The sequence below is a fragment of the Alternaria metachromatica genome, assembly GCF_023757995.1.
Source record: "Alternaria metachromatica strain BMP 0045 chromosome Unknown scaffold_16, whole genome shotgun sequence".
Taxonomy (NCBI): Eukaryota; Fungi; Ascomycota; class Dothideomycetes; order Pleosporales; family Pleosporaceae; genus Alternaria; species Alternaria metachromatica.
The window spans coordinates 311035-334940 of record NW_026055507.1 but is presented as its reverse complement, the minus strand read 5'-3'; the positions used below and the strand labels follow the sequence as shown (position 1 = coordinate 334940).

At 34.7% G+C, this 23906-nt stretch overlaps 1 protein-coding gene across 1 annotated transcript; it reads right to left on the bottom strand.

The window, feature by feature from the left end:
• Positions 1 to 20930: 20930 nt before the first annotated feature.
• Positions 20931 to 23801, bottom strand: J4E83_006883 (uncharacterized protein; the record flags this gene model as incomplete). Its single annotated transcript, XM_049333792.1, has 3 exons — positions 20931 to 22088; positions 22148 to 23160; positions 23795 to 23801. 3 exons carry the CDS (start codon positions 23799 to 23801, stop codon positions 20931 to 20933), a joined length of 2178 nt encoding a protein of 725 aa, XP_049187048.1.
• Positions 23802 to 23906: the final 105 nt, after the last annotated feature.

Below are 23906 nucleotides of genomic sequence, written 5' to 3'. Positions count from 1 at the left end.
ATGCACAGCCTCCGGGGCTGGCTGTCAGTTCGCGCTAGTCCTGAAGCTGCAACCCCACCTTTTTATCCCGTCCTGCCGACTTAAGCTTTCCCTCTCGTCTCAAAATAGCCCGGACCGATCCTTAAGGCTGACACTCTAGTGCTAGCTTAGTAGTAGATAGAACAGAGGATATTTATTCTAGTTAAAAAGATATTTGTTCTAGTTAAGTCTATATTTAGAGCCTCTAAGAAGGCTCTATACTATTCTAAGTCTCTACTTTTTAGTATATATCTACTCTATGTAAATTTTATATATTTTATTATATAAAAGATATATATAAGAGTTAGTTTTATAATCTTACTACGTTAAAACTTAATTTTTTAAGTATTCTTAGTATTATATATTAGAGTAGCTAGAGCCGCTAGGTCTTCTAAGAAAGATATTATATTTTAGCGCTATTTTAGGCGCTCTAGGCCTAAACTACTATAATACTATAGTTTTAACTATAACTTCTAAATATAGCTATATCTTTCTAAAACTTAGAAATATTTATTATATAGATATAGAGTAGCTATAGTTAAATTTTAAAAAAAATTAGTTATAGTATTATTATATTATAAAGAATTTAGTATAAATTATATTATAATCTTCTCTCTAAGATATAGAAAGTAGGTCTACTTTACCTCTCTTACCTCTAAGTACCTTAATATACTTAGTATATTAGTATAATATATTAGAGAATTATTATAAGTATATAGGTAAATACTTTATAAGTCTTAGAACTAAATTTAGCTAAAAGATACTAAAAATATATATTACTTTAGTAGAAATAGTCTAAATTTAAAGCAAATTTAAATAGAAAAGAAGACGCCTATAATTAGAGAATTTACTATTAATTATATATAATTAAATTAAGTACTTTAATACTCTAAAGCGTCTTTTAAATATAAAATAGGCTAAATATAAGCCTTTTATTAGCCTAAATAGCGTAAGTAGTTAGAATAATTATAGAGCTATGTTTAGGTAAATTCTAGAGGCTAAAAGCTATTCTAGAGAAGCTAGTAAACATTTAAAAAGACTCTCTAGGTATAAGAAAAGTTATAGAAGCTACTAGAATACTATATAGAGTGCTAGAAAACGTAGTAAAGCTATAGAATAGCTACTCTATCTACTTTATTTACTCTTTAGATAATTTTTAAGTCTATTATATTTATAAAAGTAGCTATAAGAGCTCTATTAATAAGAGAAGTAGTAGAAGAAGGCTATAAAAAAGGTAGAATATTCTTCTTCTTTCTTTTTTTTAGTTAGGTAGCTTTAGGTATCTATAAGAGAAGCTTCTAGGTTACTAAAACTCTTTTAGTAGTAGTAAGATTATAAAGTTCTTAGGTATTAACTAGGTAATAGAATAGCTTTATAGGTACTTCTTTCTTCTCTCTTCTTAATAGTATTAAAAGTAGATTCTAGAGATAGAAGAGCTCTAAATTATATATAGAAAGCTTCTCTCTTACTCTTAGTAGTTCTAGCTACTAATGCTAGTTAATAAACTAGAGAGGTATTAAAAAGATAGCTTCTAGCTAGCTTTTCTAGAGCTCTAGAGTTCTAAACTAGATAAAGTACTTATAGAGAAGCTTATAAGTAGTAGTAAAAAAGTGCGTATAGTTCTAGATTTTCTTAGGTTTAAGAGTAGAAGCTAAAATAACTTACTACTTAATTTTCTTAAGAGTAAAGTAGAAAATATACTTATAAAGAAGCTAGAATTTAGAGCTAGTAACGTTAATAAAAACCTTATTTATATTATTTAAGTAGCTAGTATTATACTTATTTCTAATACTCTATATTATCTAATAGAGATTCTTAATAACGTAAAGAAGATAACTCTAAGACTTATAGATAAGTCTACTCTTTAGCTAAGTATAAGCTAACTCTATCTTTAATATTACTTTTATACTAAAACTAAAGAGATCTTAGTATAGGTACTCTACCTATTTAGCTACTTAAAAAAGCTACTTATTTTTAAGATACTTTAAAAGTAACGCTTACTTTAAGTAGTTATAATATAAAAGTCTTTAGCACTTCTAGAACTACTTCTAGATTAGCTAGATTACTAGCTTATTCTATCTTACTATAAATTTATTTTATTTTACTTAGATTTTCTTCTTTACTTTAGAGTCTTTAGAGTAGTAAATATTCTAGATAAAAATAGTCTACTTCTAGATATTCTAATTAATATACTAGAGATAGAAATAGTAAGATATACCTAGAAATACTCTTTAAAGAGAGTTCTTTAGAGTAGTCTTATAGTTAGTAATAAAGATTCTAAAGAATACTTAGAGCTATTTAAAGAGCTTCTAGAGCTAGAAAACTTACTAGATATACTTATTAGTATTTTCTCTACTTATAAAACTAAAAGTAATACTAAAAGTACTATTTCTAGCTATTTACCTATACGCGTAAAAGAGTAGTATCTAAAACTAGTTTATTTTATAGGTAGTGTTTGTAATAGTCTTAGGCTTTGCCTAAGTCTAGGCTAGAATAGAGAAAGTATAGGTAAGGTCTAGACTTACTACATGTAAGGCAGACTTCACGCGCAGAGAGGCAGGCTAGTTAGAAGATAGCTTATATTTAGAGTTAAGAATAGCAGACGCAGAATCTAAGAGAGAAAGAGTCTAGCTAGATCTATATAGAAAGAGAGAGAGAAAGCTAGTAGAAGCTAGTACTAGATAGTACTAGCTTGTAGTAGTAAATATCTCTTTTAAAAAGTCTAGTAGCTTTAGCAGAGTCTAGTAGCTTTAGTAAAGTCTAGTAGCTTTAGCAAAGTCTAGTAGCTTTAGAAATAGAGATATTTAAAGTTAAAGTAAGAAGATAGCTCTAAGTAAACCTACAAGGTTTATAGAGGCTATGTTCTTATATATGCCCCTCCCTTTAAAAAGGCCGTAGCTAGTCCTCTAGCTAGATCTGCTAATAGTAAAAGAAAAGAAAAGAAAAAACAAAGAAAAAAGTTAAAATTTTAACTATATTAAAAATTCTTAGATATAGCTTATAGTTTATATAAGCGTGCGTATATCTATACAGTTTCTTATACAAAAAAGCGTACCTCTAAGGTATTTTCTACTACTCTAACTCTAGAACGCAAAATTTAAGCTAAATAACGTTTCTACACTTTATAAGAAATAGCGTCTTAATTAAGGCTATATTCTAGAAGACTTAAGATAGCAGGGCAGAGATACTAAGCAATTAATAGTTAACTACAGCGCTATTTAACAATTAGGTGTAGCATACATTAATAGCGTAGAGTTTAGGTAGCAGGCGCAAAAGCAGCCTCTACCTCTTGCGTACATAGGCCTCTTTAGAGGCTTTTACGCTAAAATCTTGTTACTGCTAGCGTAATTAGGCTTCTAATTACTAATGTCTTTAGGTAGAGAGGTCTAGTCTAGAGGCATATTAAGGCTAGGAGGTTTAGGCTTATTAGAGAATTTCTAGTAGAAAAGTTTAGCATTATAGTAACTAAGATAGTTACTAGCTACGTGCTAGAAAGCTTTAGAGAAATTAGTCTACTTAATAAGGTAAGCCTACTCTTCTTAGATCTTGTTTGCTTCTAGCAGAGCTACGTCTTTAAATAAATCTACAAGCTACTCTTTATAATGCTTACTAGTGCTGTCTACTACTTCTACGCTAACTAGTTAAGCGTAAGCTTAATTAGAAAGAGCCTTAGTAGCTAATAGACGTAGTAGTTAGAGGTAGAAGACTAGAAATATACTATTTTAAAGCATCTTATTAGAAAGCTTTAATTTGTACGCACGTCCTTTATAGATAATATAGGTAACTGCGTAGAGGCTAGCCTATTAATGCGTAAGTTTCTTAGAACACTACTTAGTTTACTAGTTAGTTGTGCTTATATAGACTTTATTGCTAATAGAGTATAGTAGAACTATATAGCGAGTAGAATTAGCTTAAGCACTTTATTCTTGCTACAACTATAGAAGTTATTTCTTTAAATAGGCTACTAAGTTACTATAGTAGTTTATTATTTTCTTAGCCTGCAATTGTTAGTCCTAGGCAGGTAGAGAGAGATTAGCTTTAATGTCTTTAACTAGGTAGACGCTACTATAGAGGTAGTAGCCTAAGTCCGCGAAAAATAGAGTTATACTAATACTTAAATTAACTATATTGTTTGCCTAGAACTTAGCAATATAAAGCTAGGCGGCCTAGTTGTCTTGTGTATAGTTAATATATTGCCGCAGGTAAGTCTTAAGAGACTAATTAGCGCGCTTAGTTTGCCTGTCTGTCTTAGAGTAGTAAGTAGTAGACAGAACGCGTTTAATTCTTAACTTCTAGTAGATATACCTCTAAAATAGAGCTATAAAGTTAGTACTATAATTAGATGTAATAGTAAGAGGTAGCCTATAATTTTTAAATATATCTATAAAGTAGCGTAAGGCCTTGCGAGTAGTCTATCTATAAGTAGAGTAGAAGAGCTTTTGTTTAGTTAAGCAATTAACAATAACTAAAATATTTTAATACTCTCTACTATTAAGACAGAATAGAGGCAGGTCTTAAATAAAATTAATAGTTAGGTCTAACTATTAGGTATAGAGAATAGAAAGCGGCTACAGGTAGCTGTACTTTCTATTCTGTAGGCTCTTTATGCGTTTGCAAGTAGTATAAGCGTTGCAATACTACGCAATAGACTAGCTTATTTTAGGCTAGTAGTAGCGATTGTACATTAGATAAAGCGTAGACTAGAGACTCTTATAACTAGCGATTTTATAATTATAGCATAGATTAAAAATCTACCTCTAAAGTCTAGCGTCTCTAGAGATATAAAGCCTAGTTTAATTAATAAAAATTTAACAGCTGCGTCTAGTACTAATAAAGGTAAGATTAGCTACACTAAAATAGTAGCTGTTTTTATAGAACTATTTAGAAAGTTTAGTGTTATAACTATTAATAGCGGCAAAAGCTTACTAGGCTATAGAGTTGTTCTTGTAGGCAGCATCTAAAAGGTTCTTAGTAGAGTAGAGGTTATCTTTGTAAGCAGGAAGATTAGAATTATAGGCGCCTTTAGGTAGTAAAGCATCTAAGTTGTTAAAAACAGCGTTCTTATTAGTAAAAACTATGCGAAGAACATGCCGCTGTTCTAGATTTAAAGAGAAATTAGATTGTGTAGTAGAAGCTAGCGCATAAAGAGTAGTAGTAATTGCTAGCTATATGCCTAGTAAAAGTGTCTTTAGCTCTAGAATAATTAAGATAATAGTATAACGCAGATCTTTAGAGTCTAAGAGAACGTCTTAGAGTTAGCAACTAAGTGTATTAGCTTTAACATTTTTAATACTAGGTGCGTAGGTTATCTTAAAGTTAAACTAGAATAAAAACAAGAACTAGTAGGCCTAACGTTAGGTAAGCGTCTTAGTAGTTATAAATATTTCTAGGTTTTTATAGTTAGTTACTACTGCAATAGAGTAGCTAGAACTTATAAGTTTAGACTTTTATTTCTTAAATGCCTAGATAATTCCTATAAGCTTAAGATTGTAGATATTATAGTTACATTCTACAGACAAGTGTTTCTTAGAGAAAAAAGCAACAGGTTGTAGAACGCTCTAACTATTAAGTTACTTTATAACCCCGCTAGTAGCCTACGTAGATGTATTAGTAGTAATATAGATAGGCTTAGAGAGGTTAAAATATTAAAGCACTAGACTCTTACAGAAGGCAGCTTTTAGTGCGTTAAAAGCTTTCTAACACTTAGAGGTCTATACTAGTAGGTTGTAAATAGTACGTGCTTTACTGCTAGAATTCTTAACGTTTAGTATAACTTTAGCCTTAATTAACTTAGTAAGCAGGAGAGCAATAGAGAAGTAGCGCTTAATAAACTGCTAGTAGAAGCCTATGTAACTAAGAAAAGCTAGTAATTTCTTTGCGTTCTATAGCTGCTCCTAGTTACAAATAGCCTCTACCTTAGACAGATCTATCTCTACGCTCTTATTAGTAATAATTATCTCTAAGAATTTAACTCTATCTATATAAAACTTAGATTTCTTAGAGTTAACATAAAAGCCTTGTTCTTTTAGATAGGCTAAAACTTTCTTAATGTAGGTAACATACTCTTTAATAGTTTCTAAATAGATAAGAATATTATCTAGATAAGTAGTGCAGAACTAATCTAAGTATTTAAAGAGTGCGCTATTAATAGCTTATTAAAAGGTCGCGGGGGCGTTGCACAGGCTAAAAGGCATAATCTTATACTTATAGGTGCCTATTTAAGTAGTAAAAGCTATAAGCTACTTAGAACTAGGTTTTATCTAAATGCAATAAAAAGCGTAAACAATATTAAACTTAGAAAAAATAGTAGCCTTGTTTAGCTTAGCTAGAGTCTCGCAGAAGAAGAGAATTAGGTACTAGTTCTTAATAGTAGTGTTGTTAAGGTTCTAGAAATCTACATACACTCTAATACCGCTGTTAGACTTACTAATAATAAGTAGAGAGTTACAGGCGGGAGAGTTACAAGAGCTAATAAATCCCTTTGTTTCTATTTTAATAACATATACTTAGATAGCGTTTTCTTACTAGCTAGAGAAGAGGCGCAGATAATAATTAGAGATTTTAGCTCTAGAGTGCAATTTAATCTTATAGTTGTGCTTAGAATGCTTAGGCAACTAAGACGCAGCAGCCTTATTAAACACTAGAATGTAATTAGTATATTTCTTAAAAAGTTCTAGTATTAGAATATTCTTAAGAGTAACCTTAGCAGAAGTACCTATAAACTTAGTATAGTCTTTATTTACTGCAGCGCGCTAAAATTAAGGGTCCTAGAGCCCTCTAGTAGCTATTAGGTAAATAGTTAAATTCTACTTCTTACATAGCTTTTGCATTGCCTTAAGTAAAACCTATTAAACGTTAATTTTAGAAGCAGGCTTAGGCAGCAGCGTTAGCACTTTAGAATCTACAGGCTTAGAGAGAACTTCTGCGTAACTAGAAAACTAGAGCAGCATTAGAGGCTCTATATTCTTAATAGTAATGCTATAGTCTATTAAACTAAAATTCTATCTAGCGTAACTAGAAGGCTAGGCGTTAGAAGAAGTTTCTACTTCTAGAGGGTTGTGCGCATAACAGAAATCTAGCGGGCTAATAGAGCCTATTTTCTTTTTCTTGCAAACAACTAATAGTGCAACCCTAGTAAGCTAACATAACTAGCGATAGTACTAGTTAGTAAATTCAATTGTTTCTACACAGTAATTAAGTTTAGGTTAGTAGAGTCTCCTCTATTTAAACCTAAGTACAAGATTAAAAAGACTATAAGATTCTACTATATAAGCGGTTGTGCGTTCTACGTAGGTGTCTATTTTAAGAAAGAATTTAATCTAGTAGGTAATTAATTTAGCAGCCTTACTATTATAGCTCTTATATATAATAAGTTGTAATAGTAGAATTAAAGTAAAGGCGCAGATTTAGTTTAAAAACTTCTTTAAAACAAAATTGCTATCTACGCTGTTATTAGCTAAGGTCTTACACCTATAAGAAACTACTAGAGTAAAGCTAATAAAGAAAGAAAAAGCAAACTATTCTAAATTACAGAAGGCAACATAGCTAGAGCTAGTAGTAGACACAAAAGTAAATTGTGTAAAGCTTAGAGTTAAGTAGCAGTCTTTCTACTGCTAGACCTAGGTCTGTTAAAGCAGCGCACTAGTATTACAGGTAGTAAGGCCTATAAATAACTTAGCTAGAGCGTTTTGCTATAGCTGTAGTTTAACTCTAGAAGGTAGTCTACCTTCTAGAGTTAGTAGTTTTCTAAATTAGATTTAGAAGCGTCTTCTGCATTAGAAAGGTTAAACTAGTTATTGCTATAGTTAGGCTCTAGAAAAAACCTAGCTTAACACTAAGTAGCTTTAACTAGTTCTTTCTTAGGCTTCTTAGAGCAATCGCGGGTAATATAACTAGGCTAGTAATAGGTAAAATAAACTTTAGGCTTATTATTAGCTAGCTTAGAAGTGCGAGGCTTTAAGAAGGTTAGCTTAGTAGCGTCTAGCTAACCTATACCTTAACGCACAGAAGTGTCTTTTGCCTTAGAACCCTCTACTATAGTAGCGTTGTTAGCAGTAGTAGAACTACAGCGATCGCGATTCTAAAAGCGCTTACAGAAAGCTGCTCTAGAAGTATAATTAAAGTTATGTATATAGACTATAATAGACTCTAGAAGCTAATAGAAGGCCTCTAACGTAGAAGTAGCCTAAGGTAATATATTAAGAAAATTAGCGTAGCGCAACAGAAGCTTACTTATAATCTTAATACTATATAACTTATAGAGAATGTAAAGGTCTATAGCTAAAATGCTAAAGTTAACTTTAAAAGAGGCCTAGGCCTTAGAGTTAGTCTAAACGTTAACAGGTACACAGAGGTACTAAAGCTAGAACATCTTGTTTTTGTTCGCAGTAAAGAGGTTAGAGTTGCTCTAGGTCTAATACAAAATAAGAAAGCACTCTATCTTAGTAGAGAAAGCATAGCTATACTATAATTCTAGAGAAAAGAAAGCAACACAAGCTAATCTATTAGTATACTAGTAGATAGATTAGGCCTAAGTCTTAGAATCTTAGAACTACTTGCTCTTAGCTATCTAGTAAGTAAATATACCTAAAAAAAATAAGTTTAATAATACAGAGTTACTCTTAAAGAGGCGTAGCTTAGGTAGACTACTATTATTAGCGTCTACGTAGACTTGCATATTATCTACAAGACGCTTTATTTTACAAAGAGTAGATAGAAGAATAACTACCTAACTCTTAATAATAATAAATTTATTATTCTTAGTAACTGCAGATACTAGCTAAGTAAAAGAAGAAAGCTAGGTAGTAGAAGCGGGTTTACTACGTTGCATAATTAAAGGTAGAAATTTAAGAGTAAAATCTAGAAGAGCCTCTATAGAGGTAGAAACAGGTATAACTAAGAGTATTTAAGTAGGTAAATTATCTAATAGAGACAAAGAAAGTTGTAAGGGCTATAAATTCGCCTATTCTTCTAGAAGAGTATCGCGTTAGGCGAAATCTAGCGTATTCTTTATCTTAGTAAGTAAAGCTAATAGCTTAGTAGCCTGCTTCCGCTAGGTCTTAGCGTTATTAGCAGCGTTGTTATACTAGACACGCTCTTTATTAAGCTGCGTAATTAAGTAGAAGTAATAGGCAGAAACGTTCTTAAGGTTCTTTTAAAGCAATTTAAAGTCCTTGCTTAAGCAGGTATAGTAGTTCTTAGTATTGCAATACTCTAAAGTATAGTTAGCTAGAGTATAAAAGAGACTAGAGGCAAGAGTAGCTAGGTAGTTATAGTCTAAAGCGAAAAACGCAGATAGGTTAGCAGCTTCTAGCAGGTGCATAAAATAGAAGCTTAGAAAAGTTTACTTATCTAGATTAAACTTAGCTATATACTTAGTAAGGTAGTTCTAGATAGCCTCTACAGAACGTAGGTAAAATGTGTATAGATTGTTAACACCTAAAAGCTATTTACTAGAATAGCTAGGTGCAGTAGAAAGCTAGAGAGTAGTAACCTCTAGCTTAGAGTAAGAGAGCAAAGTGCTAGAGTAGCTAGCTTATAAGGTATTCTTGTCTAGAAACAGAGAAGAAGAGCAGAAAAGTTTAGAATCTAGAACTTTAGTAGGTAAATCTAGTAACTTAATTATATAACTCTAAATGTTCTAAGCTGCGTTAATACTAGAGTTAACGTAGTAGAGCAGAGTAGCTAGTAGAAGTAGCTTTCTAAAAGCTATTTCTAAAGGTAGAAACTTGTTAGAGAGCGCTTAGCTAGTAGCGTTAAAGCTAGAAAGCCCTCTAGTAGACTTAATAAAAGAGAGTTAACTAAAATAGGCTTAACTAGTAGTGTTAAGCCCGCAAAAGGGGTTGTAGCTCTTAGGCTAAGACTTCTTAGCAACCTTAATAATAGGCTAAGGCTTCTTAGTAACCTTAGTAATAGGCTAAGGCTTCTTAGCAACCTTAATAGCGGGCTATTTAGTATCTGCAGAGTCTTTAGAGTTAGAAGTAGAAAGAGCTAAGTAGAAAACTATAGAGGCTTCGCGTAACTAGCTATAGAACTAAGAGTAGGTCTTAGCGCGAGTATAACCTTTAGAAAGAAGGCTATTAAAGAACACCTAGCGCTGCGCAGAAACGCTGTAGCTGCGCTAGAACTTGTCTTTATTACTAGTATTAGCTATTACGTGCGGTACCTTTTAAGAAAGATAGAAAAATTAGTAGTAACTTTGTAAGAGATAACTTAGAATAGAGTTAAAGTTAGTTAAGAGTTCTATTTAAGTGCGTAGGTAGAGAGAGGTAAGTTTTAATTGCGCAGGTTCTTAAACTGCGAAGGTAGAGCGGCCTAAGGCAGCAGCAGGTAAGTGCCTGTCTACGTAATAGGTAAAATTTCTAAAATTTACTAGCCTACTAAACTTAAAAGTTTATAGCTAGAAATAGAGCGCGCGCGCGCAGGCGCGTAAAGGTAGGTAGGTAAGCAGAGCAAAGGCTGTAGCTCTAGGCTGTTAGGTAGCAAAGGCTATTCTATAGTAAGAGAGCTATTCTTTTCTACCTAATAGCGTACTAAGATAGAGTCTAAATCTAACCTGCGCTAGCAGCAATTAGAGCGCTAAAATTTTAGCGCGCTTTTCTACTATCTAAAGGCGCTAAACTTAGCAAAGAGCTAGCAACTAAAGCTGCAATTCTACACAATAACTAAGAACAAGTAAAAGCTACTTGTTTTTATTAAGGCTAGAAGTCTATAGTAAGCAAAAATGCTTATAAGGTCTACTATTATGTAAGGCAGACTTTACGCGCAGAGAGGTAGGCTAGTTAGAAGATAGCTTATATTTAGAGTTAAGAATAGCAGACGTAGAATCTAAGAGAGAAAGAGTCTAGCTAGATCTATATAGAAAGAGAGAGAGAAAGCTAGTAGAAGCTAGTACTAGATAGTACTAGCTTGTAGTAGTAAATATCTCTTTTAAAGAGTCTAGTAGCTTTAGCAGAGTCTAGTAGCTTTAGTAGAGTCTAGTAGCTTTAGCAAAGTCTAGTAGCTTTAGAGATAGAGATATTTAAAGTTAAAGTAAGAAGATAGCTCTAAGTAAACCTACAAAGTTTATAGAGGCTATGTCCTTACACTATACAAACCTCTAGATTTTGTATATAGCCTCTTAAGTTCTAAGCCTTATAATATTCTATTAATACTTAGTATATTCTAACTCTAAGGCTAGTTTATAATATTTATAAGGCTTCTTTCTTACGCACTATATATAAGTTTAGAGATAGACTAGCTAGGCTTAAGAAATAAAAATAGCTAAAAACGTAACTCTATAAGTAATTCTAAACTAACTATAATAACTAACCTAAGACTACGTAGAAGACTATACCTTATTTTAGACGCTCTAAGTTTAGAATAAATACTTTACCTAACGCCTTAAGGCCTTAAGTATATAGTTTAATACTACGCTCTCTTTTAGTAATACTTTATAAAAGAGAAACGCTACTTCTACTATAGAGGTGCCTATTAGTAGTTTTAGCGCTAGTATAGACTTTCTATTTTCTTCTTCTCTTCTACTTATATGCGTAGATAAGCGTAGGCCTTTTTAGATAGAGAAGCGCTTTAGAGGTAATAAAGCGTACTTCTAAGCTTAGAAGGTAATAATTAAGTATAAGCTAGCAATAGACTAAGAGTTTCTAGAGAATAGAAAGTTGTAGTTTATATTTATTAACGCTAAACTATTACTTATAGTCTAGTAGTAGGTTACTCTATACTTTAAGATAGGTAGGTATAGTACCTAAAATCTACTAGAGTTTCTTAACTACCTATTATTCTGCTATAGTAACGTCTATAGTAAGAAGTAGGCTCTAGTGCGTCTAGACTACTTACGCTAGAGAAAGCGTTAGTTCTTTATAAAATTCTTTATTACCTTTAGCTAGACTTTAGCGTAAGTAGATAGACTCTACTAGGCTAATAAGTATAAGCTAGGCTAGCTTTACAACGCCTTAAATAATTATATAAGAAAGGTCTCTATAAACTAGAGCGTATTATGTACTAACTATAACGCTATAGTTCTTACGTATAAAGCTATTATAGTTAACCTTAAGATAGTAGAGATAGAGTCTACCTAAAAGTCTTAGCTCTATTACTTTGTACTTATAGCACCTTAAAAGTAGAACTATAATAGTAACGTTTACATAGTAAACGTAGAGATAGTAGATACTACGTCTAGAGGCTCTTATAGAGATTTAGCTTCTAACTAGAAGAACTAGATTTCTATAGATATATTTAGTAAGCGCAAGGTAGTAGGTATCTATACGTAGTATAGGCGCGCAGGCTACTATATAAGAGTATACCTAAACGTAGCTATAATACACTCTATTATAATATAATTAGTTAGTTTAGATAAAGAGAGAGTACGTTTAGAAAACTAGCTACCTTTAGAGAAAGTCTAGCTTAGAGGTAGACTATAGTTGTATTAGTAGAGAAGTTGCTAATACGTAGCCTTAATACTTACTTAGTTAATATTAGCTAGTTTATAGATAAGAGCCTATTTTTAGTATTTTTATTTCTAGAGAGTACTAAGTAGGTATAGGCGTTAGTTAACTTAGAGTGTAAATATTTCTACGCAATTAATAAGGTAGTTACTAGAAGAGTAAGTACCTAATTTCTTAAATTAACTTTATAGTTACTGCGCTAAGTAGTAGGTCTCTTATAGAACTCTATTATCTTGTAGTTAGCTATAGTAGAGTGTAATATTAATAGTTAGCTAACTTACTTTATTACCTATATAGTTCTAAACTTATATTATAATATTATTCTAGGTAAGCTATAGATACGCTAGAAGAGCGTTATTCTTAACGTTTTATAAGGCCTTCTTACTATAGATTACACTAGAGAGATAGTAGTATATAAGTGCAATTAGGCTCTAGAGTAGCTAGAGATTATAATAATTAGTGTTAAGAAGGTAGCTAAGGTAGTAGGTTATAGAGCGCGTATTTCTAAGTATAAAGGCGCAGTTTTTATTATAAGTATCTATACTCTTACCTATACTCTACGTTAGTTCTACCTCTTATTAGAAGGTATTTAACTCTTTATAGAGCCTAAGCTAAGTAAATTACTACCTAAGTTAGCTGCGTTTTACAACTTCTTTAATAAGAATAAGGCTAGTAGGCTACTCTCTTACTAAAGCTGCCTTAATTATTATATTAACTTATTTATAAACGCGCGTAGCTGCAAGTAGAACGCGCTATAAAGCCTTTTATATCTAATATTATATAATTAGCTACTAGAGCTACGCGCGTAGCTTATAGACCTGCTTAATAAGAGGTAGATCTAGGCTAGCTTCTTCTCTACTAGGTTGCTAGTTCTTCTAGTAAAGAAGGCCTCTAGAGGTTAGCGCTTCTATATTAACTACTATAGCTTTAATAAAATTATAGTTATAAATTACTACTTACTACTCTTAATTAAGAAGACGCTACGTATACTTTTAGAGGCTTATTAGTTTACTAAAGTTAATGTTTATACTACATTTTATAAGCTGTGTATAGCTAATAGTAATAAGGTAAAAATAGTGTTCTATACCTAATTTAGGTTATTTAAGTAGCTTATCTACTCTTTTAGCTTAACTAGTATACCTACGTTTTTCTAGTAGTATATTAATAGTGCGCTAAAGAAAGTACTAGACAATTTTGCAACAGCGTACTTTAATAATATTCTAATCTACTCTAGAGAAAGTAGAGCTAACTACTTTACTAAGGTAAAATAGGTCTTAACTCTACTGCGTAATGCCTAACTTAATCTAGATCTTAAGAAAAGCGTATTTATAGTAAAGAAGATCTACTACCTTAGTTATGTTATTAAGGTAGAGCGTGCTATACGTCTAGACTTAGATAAGCTCTAGGTAGTCTAGAACTAGCAAGCGCCTATAATAGTAATAGGTATGCGTAGTTTTCTTAGGTTTATAAACTTTTATTATAACTTTGTCTCTAACTTCTCTAAGGTAGCTACTCTTCTCTACTAACTTATAGAAAAGGCTACTTAGTTTAAATAGAGACTAGAGAAGAATTAGGCTTTCTAAACGTTAAAGTCTGTATTTATTATAGACTCTATTCTTTGTTAGTAGAACTTCTCTTACTAAATAATTATTAAGATAGACTACTTAGGCGTTGCTTTAGAGAGATGTCTTTTGCAGTATATTAGAGGTATTCTATACTTAGTTACTTACTATTTAGTAGCTTTTATAAGTAAGAAGCGTAACTATACTATTTATAATAAGAAGTTGCTTACTATAGTACACTGCCTTAAGGTATAGATAGCTAAGCTTACTAGCGTATATAAGCCTTTTAAGGTTCTTACTAACTATAAGAACCTAGAGTACTTTACTAGTATATAAGACCTTAGTAAGTAATAGCATTACTAAGTAGAGTACTTCTCTAAATTCTAGTATATATTGCGTTATTAGCCTAGGCGCCTTATAGCGCGCTCTAATATATTAAGCTACTATAAGTAAGACTATATAGAGAATTTCTGCTAGTTAACGCGTGTTATAATACTTATCTAGATTTTAGTAGATGTAGCCTAGGTCTAGGTAGAGAATGTACTCTTACTAGGCTCTTTAGTGTTTCTTAACCTCTATATATAGAGCCTATAGAATACTATACTAGTAGAGAATTTTAGCTATATTAAGAAGTAGAGAGTAGTTTGTCTAGATATAAGAGCCTTTCTACTTAAGGCTAATATAACTTAGTAAATTAGAGACTGCGCTATTAGCGTATATAGTATACTACTTTAGAGAAGCGTTTTATAGCTACTAAATTAAGAGCTACTTACTATAATAGTAATCTAGAGAGCCTATAAGTTAGGCCTAGTAGAGTATCTAGAGAAGAATGTTACTTTCTACTATATACGCTAAAACTATTACTAGAATAGTATATTAAGTAATATTACGCGTTATATTAGAAATTACTACTACTACGCTGCCTACTTTTTTTAAAAGAAGCGCTAAGAGCTATTATAGCTTATTCTAGTAGTAGATAGGTACTAGTAGTAGATCTTAATAGACTTTATAATAGAACTACTAGCCTATAATAAGACCTTACTATAGTATCTTTTAGTTATTATAGATTACTTATTAAAATTTATCTAGTTAGAAGTAGTTTCTTTTATAGCCTTAGACTATATTGCGTAGATATTCTATAACTACTAGTAGCGTTTCTATAGATTTTTCTTAGCTCTTATTATAGACTATAGCTCTAACTAGTTAGAGGCTTTCTAGACTATTTTATATAAGCTTATAAAGGTAGACTAGCTACTCTTAACGTTGTACTACCTCTAGACTAATAGAGGTATAGAGCGTATAAACTAGAAGGTATAGGTAGTACTATATATAATAGTAAACTTTAAATAGACTAACTAGCCTAATTACCTTTTAGCGTGTTAACTTACCTTAAATAACTATAACTTAAGCGTTATAGAGGTTAGCCTAAACCTACTACTTAATAGATATATAGTAGAGACGCTGTAGTAGGTTCTACTTTAGAAGAAGTCTACGTACACCTCTAAGAGCTGCGCTGTCTAGTTTATAAAGTACCTAAAGTCTAGGCTTAATCTAGCCTAAGCTATAATTATTTTTATCTAGTAGTAGTAATAGAAGGCTATAAACTAGTTACGTTGCTTTATAAAGTAATTCTAAGTTAGTAATAGAGTGTAGTTCTCTATGCGTAATATTAAGATAAACTAGCCTAGTAAGAAATTAGACTAGCTCTAAGTAAAGTATGCTATAATAGTAGTACTATCTTCTTTTATAGTTACCTTAGACTTACTTAGAAACCTGTACAAAACTGTCTATGTAGATCTAGTAGAGTAGGTAGTAGTAGATTTTCTACTAAGCTAGCTGCTAATAGATATATAACTAGAGCCTGTAGTAGACCTATATAAAAACAATAAGAATTTGCGTAAATAGATAGTAGAGAAAGTTTTATAGGTAAAAAACGCTTCTAGTTAGAGCTAGTAGAAGGTCTTAGTAAAGTAGGCTAGCTATATTACGCTAATATAGGTTAACCTACTTAAACTCTTTAAGACTAAGGTGCTAGATTATTTTAAAGCTAAATATAAAGACGCGCGTTTTTATAATAGACTAGTGTATTATAATAAAAAAAGAAAAGGTACATAATTAATTTAGCCTTAGGCCTATAATAAAGAAGTTAATTTAATAGCCTTTAGTCTACGCTATCTAGTGCGCACTATAAATCTTAAGAATAGTAACTCTATAGGCACTATATAGACCTAGACTAAAGGTATATAGAGTCTACTTAGTTATTCTCTATTTTATAATAGATCTACTTATTAGAAAGACTACTACTTATATTAAACTACTTATTAGGCTCTAGAATCTTCTTCTTAATTTTAGAAAACTTCTACTCTAGCTACTATTATAGGTTCTTCTTAGGCAGAATTAGATCTTTCTTAAGTAGAGAAGGCTTTTTCTTAGGTAGAAGCTACTTCTAGACGTAGCTAAAGCTCTAGAAAGGTAGCTCTAGAATAAGTTAGTCTTTAACATAGTAGTGCGTAGAATAGTTATTATATAGTAGTAGAGGGGTTTCTTACTTAATAGAGTCTTAGCGTAGAGTGTTACTACTAGAAGTTAATAATAGCAGAATCTAGAAAAGGTAGGCTTCTAATTTAGCCTTAGACTTAGAGTTAGACGTAGGCTAGCTAGATAATATTAAGATATAGCGCTAGAGTTAGTTAGAGGTAGAGAGGTTAGTAGATAGAGCAGGGTCTAGAGCTAGTCTAGAGTTACTAGACTACTTAGTAAAATCTTCTATTAGCTTATTCTAGTTCTACTTAACGTTCTTACAGGCTTTAGTGCTATAGTAGACTATATCTATATAAGACGCTAGAGAATTCTGCGCAGAGATAGGTACTAAAGTACTACGCCTAGAAGTGCTGCGCTACTTATGTATAGCAAAGAAAGCTTACGCGCTTAAGTCTAGAAAAGAAATAGTACTAGGCTAGATATTAATATAATAGTAACTATAGTAGGTAGTATTCTTAGTAGTTTAAGAGTAGTTATAAGAGAGATTAGTATAGTAGTTAGCGCAGCGCGTAGAGACTCTATACTTCTTATTATTTAAGTTATATTTATTCTTAGGCTAGTTATTAATTTAGTAGGCTTAGTAGTAGAAACTAGAGCTGCTTAGAAGTAGATAGTCTACTTAGCAGTAGTACTTTAAGAGCGTGCTAGGTAGAAGTTAGTTTTAATAAAAGTTAATATATAGATAGTGTAGAGAAAGTTAGAGCCTATACTATAATTTTACTAAATATATTCTTTTACTACTAAAACTAACTACTAATAACGTTTAGAGCGCTGCTAACAAAATACGTAAGATTATTTAAATTATTTAAGCTACAACTAGATACTATAGAAATAACTATATTCTTCTAAGAGAGATTAAATAGAGATATTTAGTTATTAGATAGGCGCAAAGCCTTATACTAGCGTTAAGTAGAGAGTTTATAAGGTATAGCTAGACTAGAGCCTTACTTAGCTATAGCGAGAGTTAATTTAAAGTAGCAGTAGAGAACGTAAAAGCATAGCGCAAACTTTAGTATAGTTCTAGTTATAGGCTATATAGTGCTATACATCTCTAGATTTATAATATAGGCGTTTCTGCGTCTAGTACTCTACTTAATATAGTAGTTCTAATTATAGAACGCGCGGCGTAGCTTAGAGTTAATAGAGAACTTAAGTATATATAAAGCGCACTTTGCCTTATAATAGCTGTAAAAAGAATATAAAGAGTCTAGAAGAAGTTAGCTTATAGTTTAGACTCTTAAGAGAACCTAAATAGAATAAACTAGTACTAGGCTTATACTTATACTTTCTAAACTAGAAGAGCAGCGTAATATATAGAATATATAGATAATTTTTAGAGTTAGCCTTAGTAAAGTTAGAGTTATTAGAGTTACTCTTAACTTTATACTAGTTTATATAGCGCTGCTTACTCTATTATACATTAGTTAGAGTATAGTCTAGACCTAATTAGAGCTCTTACCTTAGAGTTATAGAAGAAGCTATATCTAGAGAGACTAGTTAGCTTTCTTAGATCTTAGCTACTAGAGGCGCTAGTAGTAGTAATACTAGTGCTACTATTTTGCGCGTTAAGAAAACTAGCTAAAGTAAATAGCACTAGAGCTATAAGCTAGGCAAGAATAATATAGAACCTTATAATAAGAGGTATAGACGTAGTTTAGAACTAATAAGTTTTTAAAAGAGGTAAGTATAGAAGTTACAAAGTAAAGAATTTAGAGTAGGTTAGAATAAAGGTAAGTTATATTAGAGTATAAGTAAGGCTTTAGATAAAAGCTATATTATAATTACAAAAAATTATAATGCAACTTTAGTCTAGATATAGTTTAAAGTTGTTGTAATCTTATACGTAGGTATAGTAAAGGTTATATAGGTAAAATTTTTATATAGTCTAAAAACTCTATACGCGTAGACTTACTTCTACGCGTTACTTATTAGGCCTATAACTTTAGTGTAGAGGTATTTTTTATAATACTATACTACTTTTCTAACTAATATAATAGAGGTAAGTTTAAGAGTATATAATAGTCTTAGGCTTTACCTAAGTCTAGGCTAGAATAGAGAAGGTATAGGTAAGGTCTAGACTTACTACATAAACCTCTAGATTCTGTATATAGCCTCTTAAGTTCTAAGCCTTATAATATTCTATTAACACTTAGTATATTCTAACTCTAAGGCTAGTCTATAATAGTGTTAATAATAATAATATCTAGGTTACTTTAAATTATATTAAAAGTAAAAGAATAAATAAAGAATAGTAAATAAAGATACTAGCTAGAATTATATTTAAGTATAAAGAAGTACTTCTTACCTATTTTCTCTTCTTTAAAAGTATTTAGAATATTAAGAAGTACCTCTATATTAGACTTTCTATAACGCTTCTCTCTCTAAAGCTTTATAACTTTATTCTTAATATTAATATAAGTTAGATTATAGCTAGTAGTAAGTAGGTCTTTATAAATCTTTATTATAGTATTAGCCTACCTCTACTACTATAAAATTTAAGTAATAATATTAATACTACGCTTTCTATAATAAAGAAAAGCCTCTATAGCGCTACTATAAGAATAGTTATAATAGAGAACTTCTACTATAAAGTACTAGGCTTTATCTTTAAGCTTTAGCTTATTTCTCTATTTATAGTTTATTTAGAAGAAGCTTTAGTTCTTTTAAAGTTTTTTTAATACTAGCTTATACTTTTTATAGTAATTATAGATAATTATTACTAATATTATTTTTCTAAATAGTAGCTACTTTAAAAGTTTACTTTTATTAGCTTAAAGTATAATTATAGCAAACTTATAAGCTACTATAGCGTTATTTAGAGTATTCTTTACTTTATTAATATATTTAAAGTAGTAGATCTTTAGTAAAGAAACCTATTTAGAAAGTATCTATTAAGTATTATTATACTCTAGGTTATACTTAGTTAGTAACTATAAGATTAGACTATTAAAGGTAATTTAGTTATTATTAGAAAGATTATTAGAGTTAAAGTATTTAAAGCTAAAAAAATTATAATTATATCTAGGTATTATTAGAAAGCTCTAGAACGCGTTAATACTACTAGAGATAAATTAATTAATAATAATTTACCTACTTAACTATTTTTTATAATTTTTAGTATTATAAGCTTATAAGAATAACGCGTAAAATTATATAATATAACTTTAATAAAATTATATAGATAATAATAGTTATAGTAGATAGAAAATAAAAAATTATTAAAGTATTAATATTCTAATTTTACTATAAAGGTAAGCACAGACCTAAATTAGTATTAGAGATTAAGCTCTAATACTTCTATAGCTAAATTAGCTAAATATCTATATTTTAGCTAGAATATACTTTAGGCTACTTTATAAGCCTATATAGTAAAAGAGCTCTTTAAAAGAAGAGGTCTTTTTTAAAATATTATATTATTAAGATAATAGCTTTAATTTTTAAATATAGTTAATATAAGGTTTTAGTAGACTCTATTCTATTAGGACCTACCCTAATAGTTACCTATACAGGCTTAGCGCCTGCCTATATAAGACTAGCGTATAAGATTAACCTAAATTAACTAGGACAAATATCTTTTTAACTAGGATGAATATCCTCCGTCGTAGATAGCCTATGGCCTTTCCAGACTATTGAATGACATCAACGTGCCTTGGTCGCCGCGACTGTCATCTGTCGTGGCACGAGGTTCGCATGACGTTTCAGAGCCTGCGCTTATGCTGTGTACCCCCGGGTGCCCGTTACCAAATCCTCACCGGTGCATAGGGTCGTGCCGTACAGGTACATGCAGATGACATAAGTGGCCTTGACGACGATCCTCCTGGGTGCATGAATACCTTGACGTCTGTTGTTGGTACGATGCTGTTGAATTTTGGGTACTTTACCTGATCGTATGAAGTAGTCATTTATTCCATGGTTGCGTCACCACATGCAGCGACCGTCTGATTTTAAAATTTCTTTGTTGACTATTGCACACAAAATCGCTATTGTATCAAACAAGTCGTAAGTAGAACATATGGAGTCGCCAAAGCAAGCATATAGACAACCCCTACACTCCATTCCCAATCCGCCCAAAACCTCTACCCAGCCTGTGCCGCTCATATCGCTGACCAGTTCCACCCAACTCTAACCGGGAACACCATAGCAATTTCAACTTGTGCTCACGCATCGCTGCGCAACGATAAGAATAGCGTGCGAGAAGACACTTTTACTCTTGTTGAAAGGAGAGGACGGGCAGTCGCTGAAGATACCACCCAATAATGCAATGCGAAGGGCTCGCTATTCAAAACGCCAGAGAAGAGTGTGAGTGAAGTGTGGTGAAGACTACCTTGTAGCGAGACGCATGATGCGAGTTGACGATGTATAACCGCTACCTCTTGCGCTTCTTGCTCTTGTCCAGTGCTGTGCTCATGGAGTACGCGTCTTGCATCGGCATGTGGTAGTCGTGCATTGGGGGAGGCGCCATGGAGGTAGCCGATGAGACTGAGTTCTTCTTGACCGAGACCCCCATGTGGCGTCCATAGCGACCTTTCCTGCCGTTGCCTTCGTCTTCGCTGACACATCCGTCTGCACCGATGCCGGCGTCTTTGCAGCGCTGGCATGGTCGTTGACGGTCACAGCCCTTCTTGCTCTTGCGGCAGCGCTGGCAGCGTGGCTTACTCGAGAGATCCTCCTCATCGACGCCGAGCTGATGCTGGAAGTTCAGCGATGCGTTGGAAGCCTTGCGCGACTGAGAGGGGAGGGAAGACGGTGACATTGGGGCCTTGGTGGTGCCGTTGACCTTGGACTTGCTCTTTGAGGTGGCACGGGGCTTGCCAGACTTGCCAGACTTGCTCGACACGGAGCGAGCCTTGATGATACCGGCGTGCACGCGGTGGTTATGTTCATCGGCAATCATCTCATCACTGGCACCCTTGAAGGAGCCATCTCGGTCGTCTTCATAATCCTCACCACTGCTCTCGGCTTCGTCGTAGACACGTGTATGGTCGTTCATTGCACGAGCCATGTTGTACGGGAGAGGAGGAAGCTCACTCTCGTCATCGCTACCATCAGCGCTCTCGTCACTTGAGGATGCCGCAGCTTTTCCGCTGAAGGCATCATCGAGCGTAGAGGTAGACGTGCGACCGTGGCCGGAGAAGTTGGACGCATCACCCAAGCGCATGAGCTGACGAGCGACGTCCTCATCAGAGATGACGCTGATACTCGCAAGAGTGGTGTCAGGGGTAGGAAGGACTCCACCGCTGCCGGAGTAGCGGTAGTGGGAGTGCTGAGCTGAGCCACGCGCGCGAGACTTGTATCCCTGAGCCTGGCTACTAGCCGCAGAGTATGGTGTGACTAGTCCCTGAAGATATGAACTGTCGCCCTGACCGTAGCTCTGTGGGGAGGGCAGCGGATGCGAGTATGAGAATGTCTGCTGGTTGGCAGAGTATGGCGAGCCAGCAGTGTTTCCGCTGATGCGTCGCTGGGGGGATACGGACGACTGTGAAGCATTCATGGGAACTTGAGGCGGTACGAACAGAGGTAGCTCCTAATGAAAGGAACGAGTGTCAGACTAATGCACGATACATGCCCACTGTAGGTACTTACCGAGCTGTCGAATTTGGCACGCTTTCGGCGGCCACCCTCGACAATGTTGTCAACGCTAATCTCAGCGCTCGCCAATGGCTCTTTCCTTGAGCGTCGCGAGCTGCTGACAGAGCCATGCTCGTCGTCGCTGTCGCTGTAGCCGTCGCCATTGGCGTCAGCGAAGCTTCCGTGCGAGCTGTTGCCGCGACTCTTTATAGACGGGCGCATGCGCTTGTTGATGGACGCGCTCCTCCGACCACGATGTGGGGAGTGGCTCTGGCGCGCATGACGGGACCCCGCTCTCGAGCCTTGGTGATGCTGGATCGGCGGTAGCATCTGGAAGGCCTCGTCGAGGTGGGGTCGAGCGCGACGGGGCGAGATGGTCTGCTGGCGCGGATCAGGAGAGAAGTCGTCTGCATCAAGAGTCTCTGGTGAGACTCGGACGTAGACGGTCATGCCATGTTCAAAGTTCTCGAAGCGCGCAATCAGCGTGTTGCCGTGGCGGTCCTCGAAGATGACGCCTCGACGCTCGTACAGACCGTAGAAGTTCTTGACTGTTGTGATGATGGAGTCTGTGGTGTCGTGCGGGTATATGTCGACCCGCATGGGTAGCCGGGCCTTGTGTGCTGGCGACTGGGGGAGCAGCAGCTCGAAGCTGACGTGCTTCTTGGGCGTCTGCTTGGAGGGCGACAGGGAGTCGTGCGCCGAGCCGGTTTCGGTGCTCGGGTAGACGTCCATGATGCCAGAGTCTTCTCTCTGGGGCAGCATGTCGTAGCCAGACTCCATCTGCATGGCGTCGTGGTGTCGGCCCGCTAGGAGCTCTTCCACCTCAGGGCAGCGTTGTGCGCCCGCAGGCCGAGGTTCCGCAAGCATGTTGGAAACTTGCATGCCAATGTCTCTGGTGTTGAGAGTGTATTCCAAAGCCTCTAAAACGAGCTTGTGTATGTATGTGTGGTTGGGCGGCGCACCGATCCTGCCGGTGTCGCAAGGGCTTGGACGGACGGCGGTCGGGGAAGGATAAACGGGCGTCGAGTCTGGAAGGCAACATGTTAGCAGATGGTCGCTGATGGGGTTTGATGGCCTTCCGAGTGCTCCTCGCGTTGTTCTGCGCAGCCTGTGCTGGGCTGGAGGCGGTTGGGGGCTCGTCACCGCTGGCCAGTTGCGGACTACAGGGAGAAGGTGACGACAGCGCGGAACACCCAGGGGGCGGCGTCGCAGTCACCTGTCGGGCCCAAGCCGGTCGCAAAGGCCTATGGAGAGATGTACTTACCAACAGATATGTCTAGAGCGCTGGATGGGCACTGGATGCTTCGATCCGATTGCGTGAGTGTACCGCCGCTGGCTGCGCACGTCAGGTTAGCGACCGGAATGCGCAGGGCAGGATTGACTCTATCTGAGCGCCAGAGTGCGATCTCAGACGGGCCACAGGCTTGATGGAAAGGGTTGAGGCTTACAGAGAGGAGGTGGTGTGGGACGGAGGAGAATGGTGTGGAGGGTGGGTTGCAGATGGGAGATGTTCGCAAGCGAACAATAGAGACACCGACTAATGACCACTCCAGGTCACGACGTACTTTCCGAATGCGCCTCAAACCAAATAGCGGTCGCCTCTACACACACTTCCAGAATCTGCCATGTAAATTTATATCATCAAAACGGTTTAAGCAGTACAGCGCATCCTCCCCGCTGCACATATGCGATTGCGCCTCCATTGGTAACTAGTATATACACTACTACACAAAACAGCCCACCTCAGTCCCTCAGTCACGCAAAAGGACGAAGA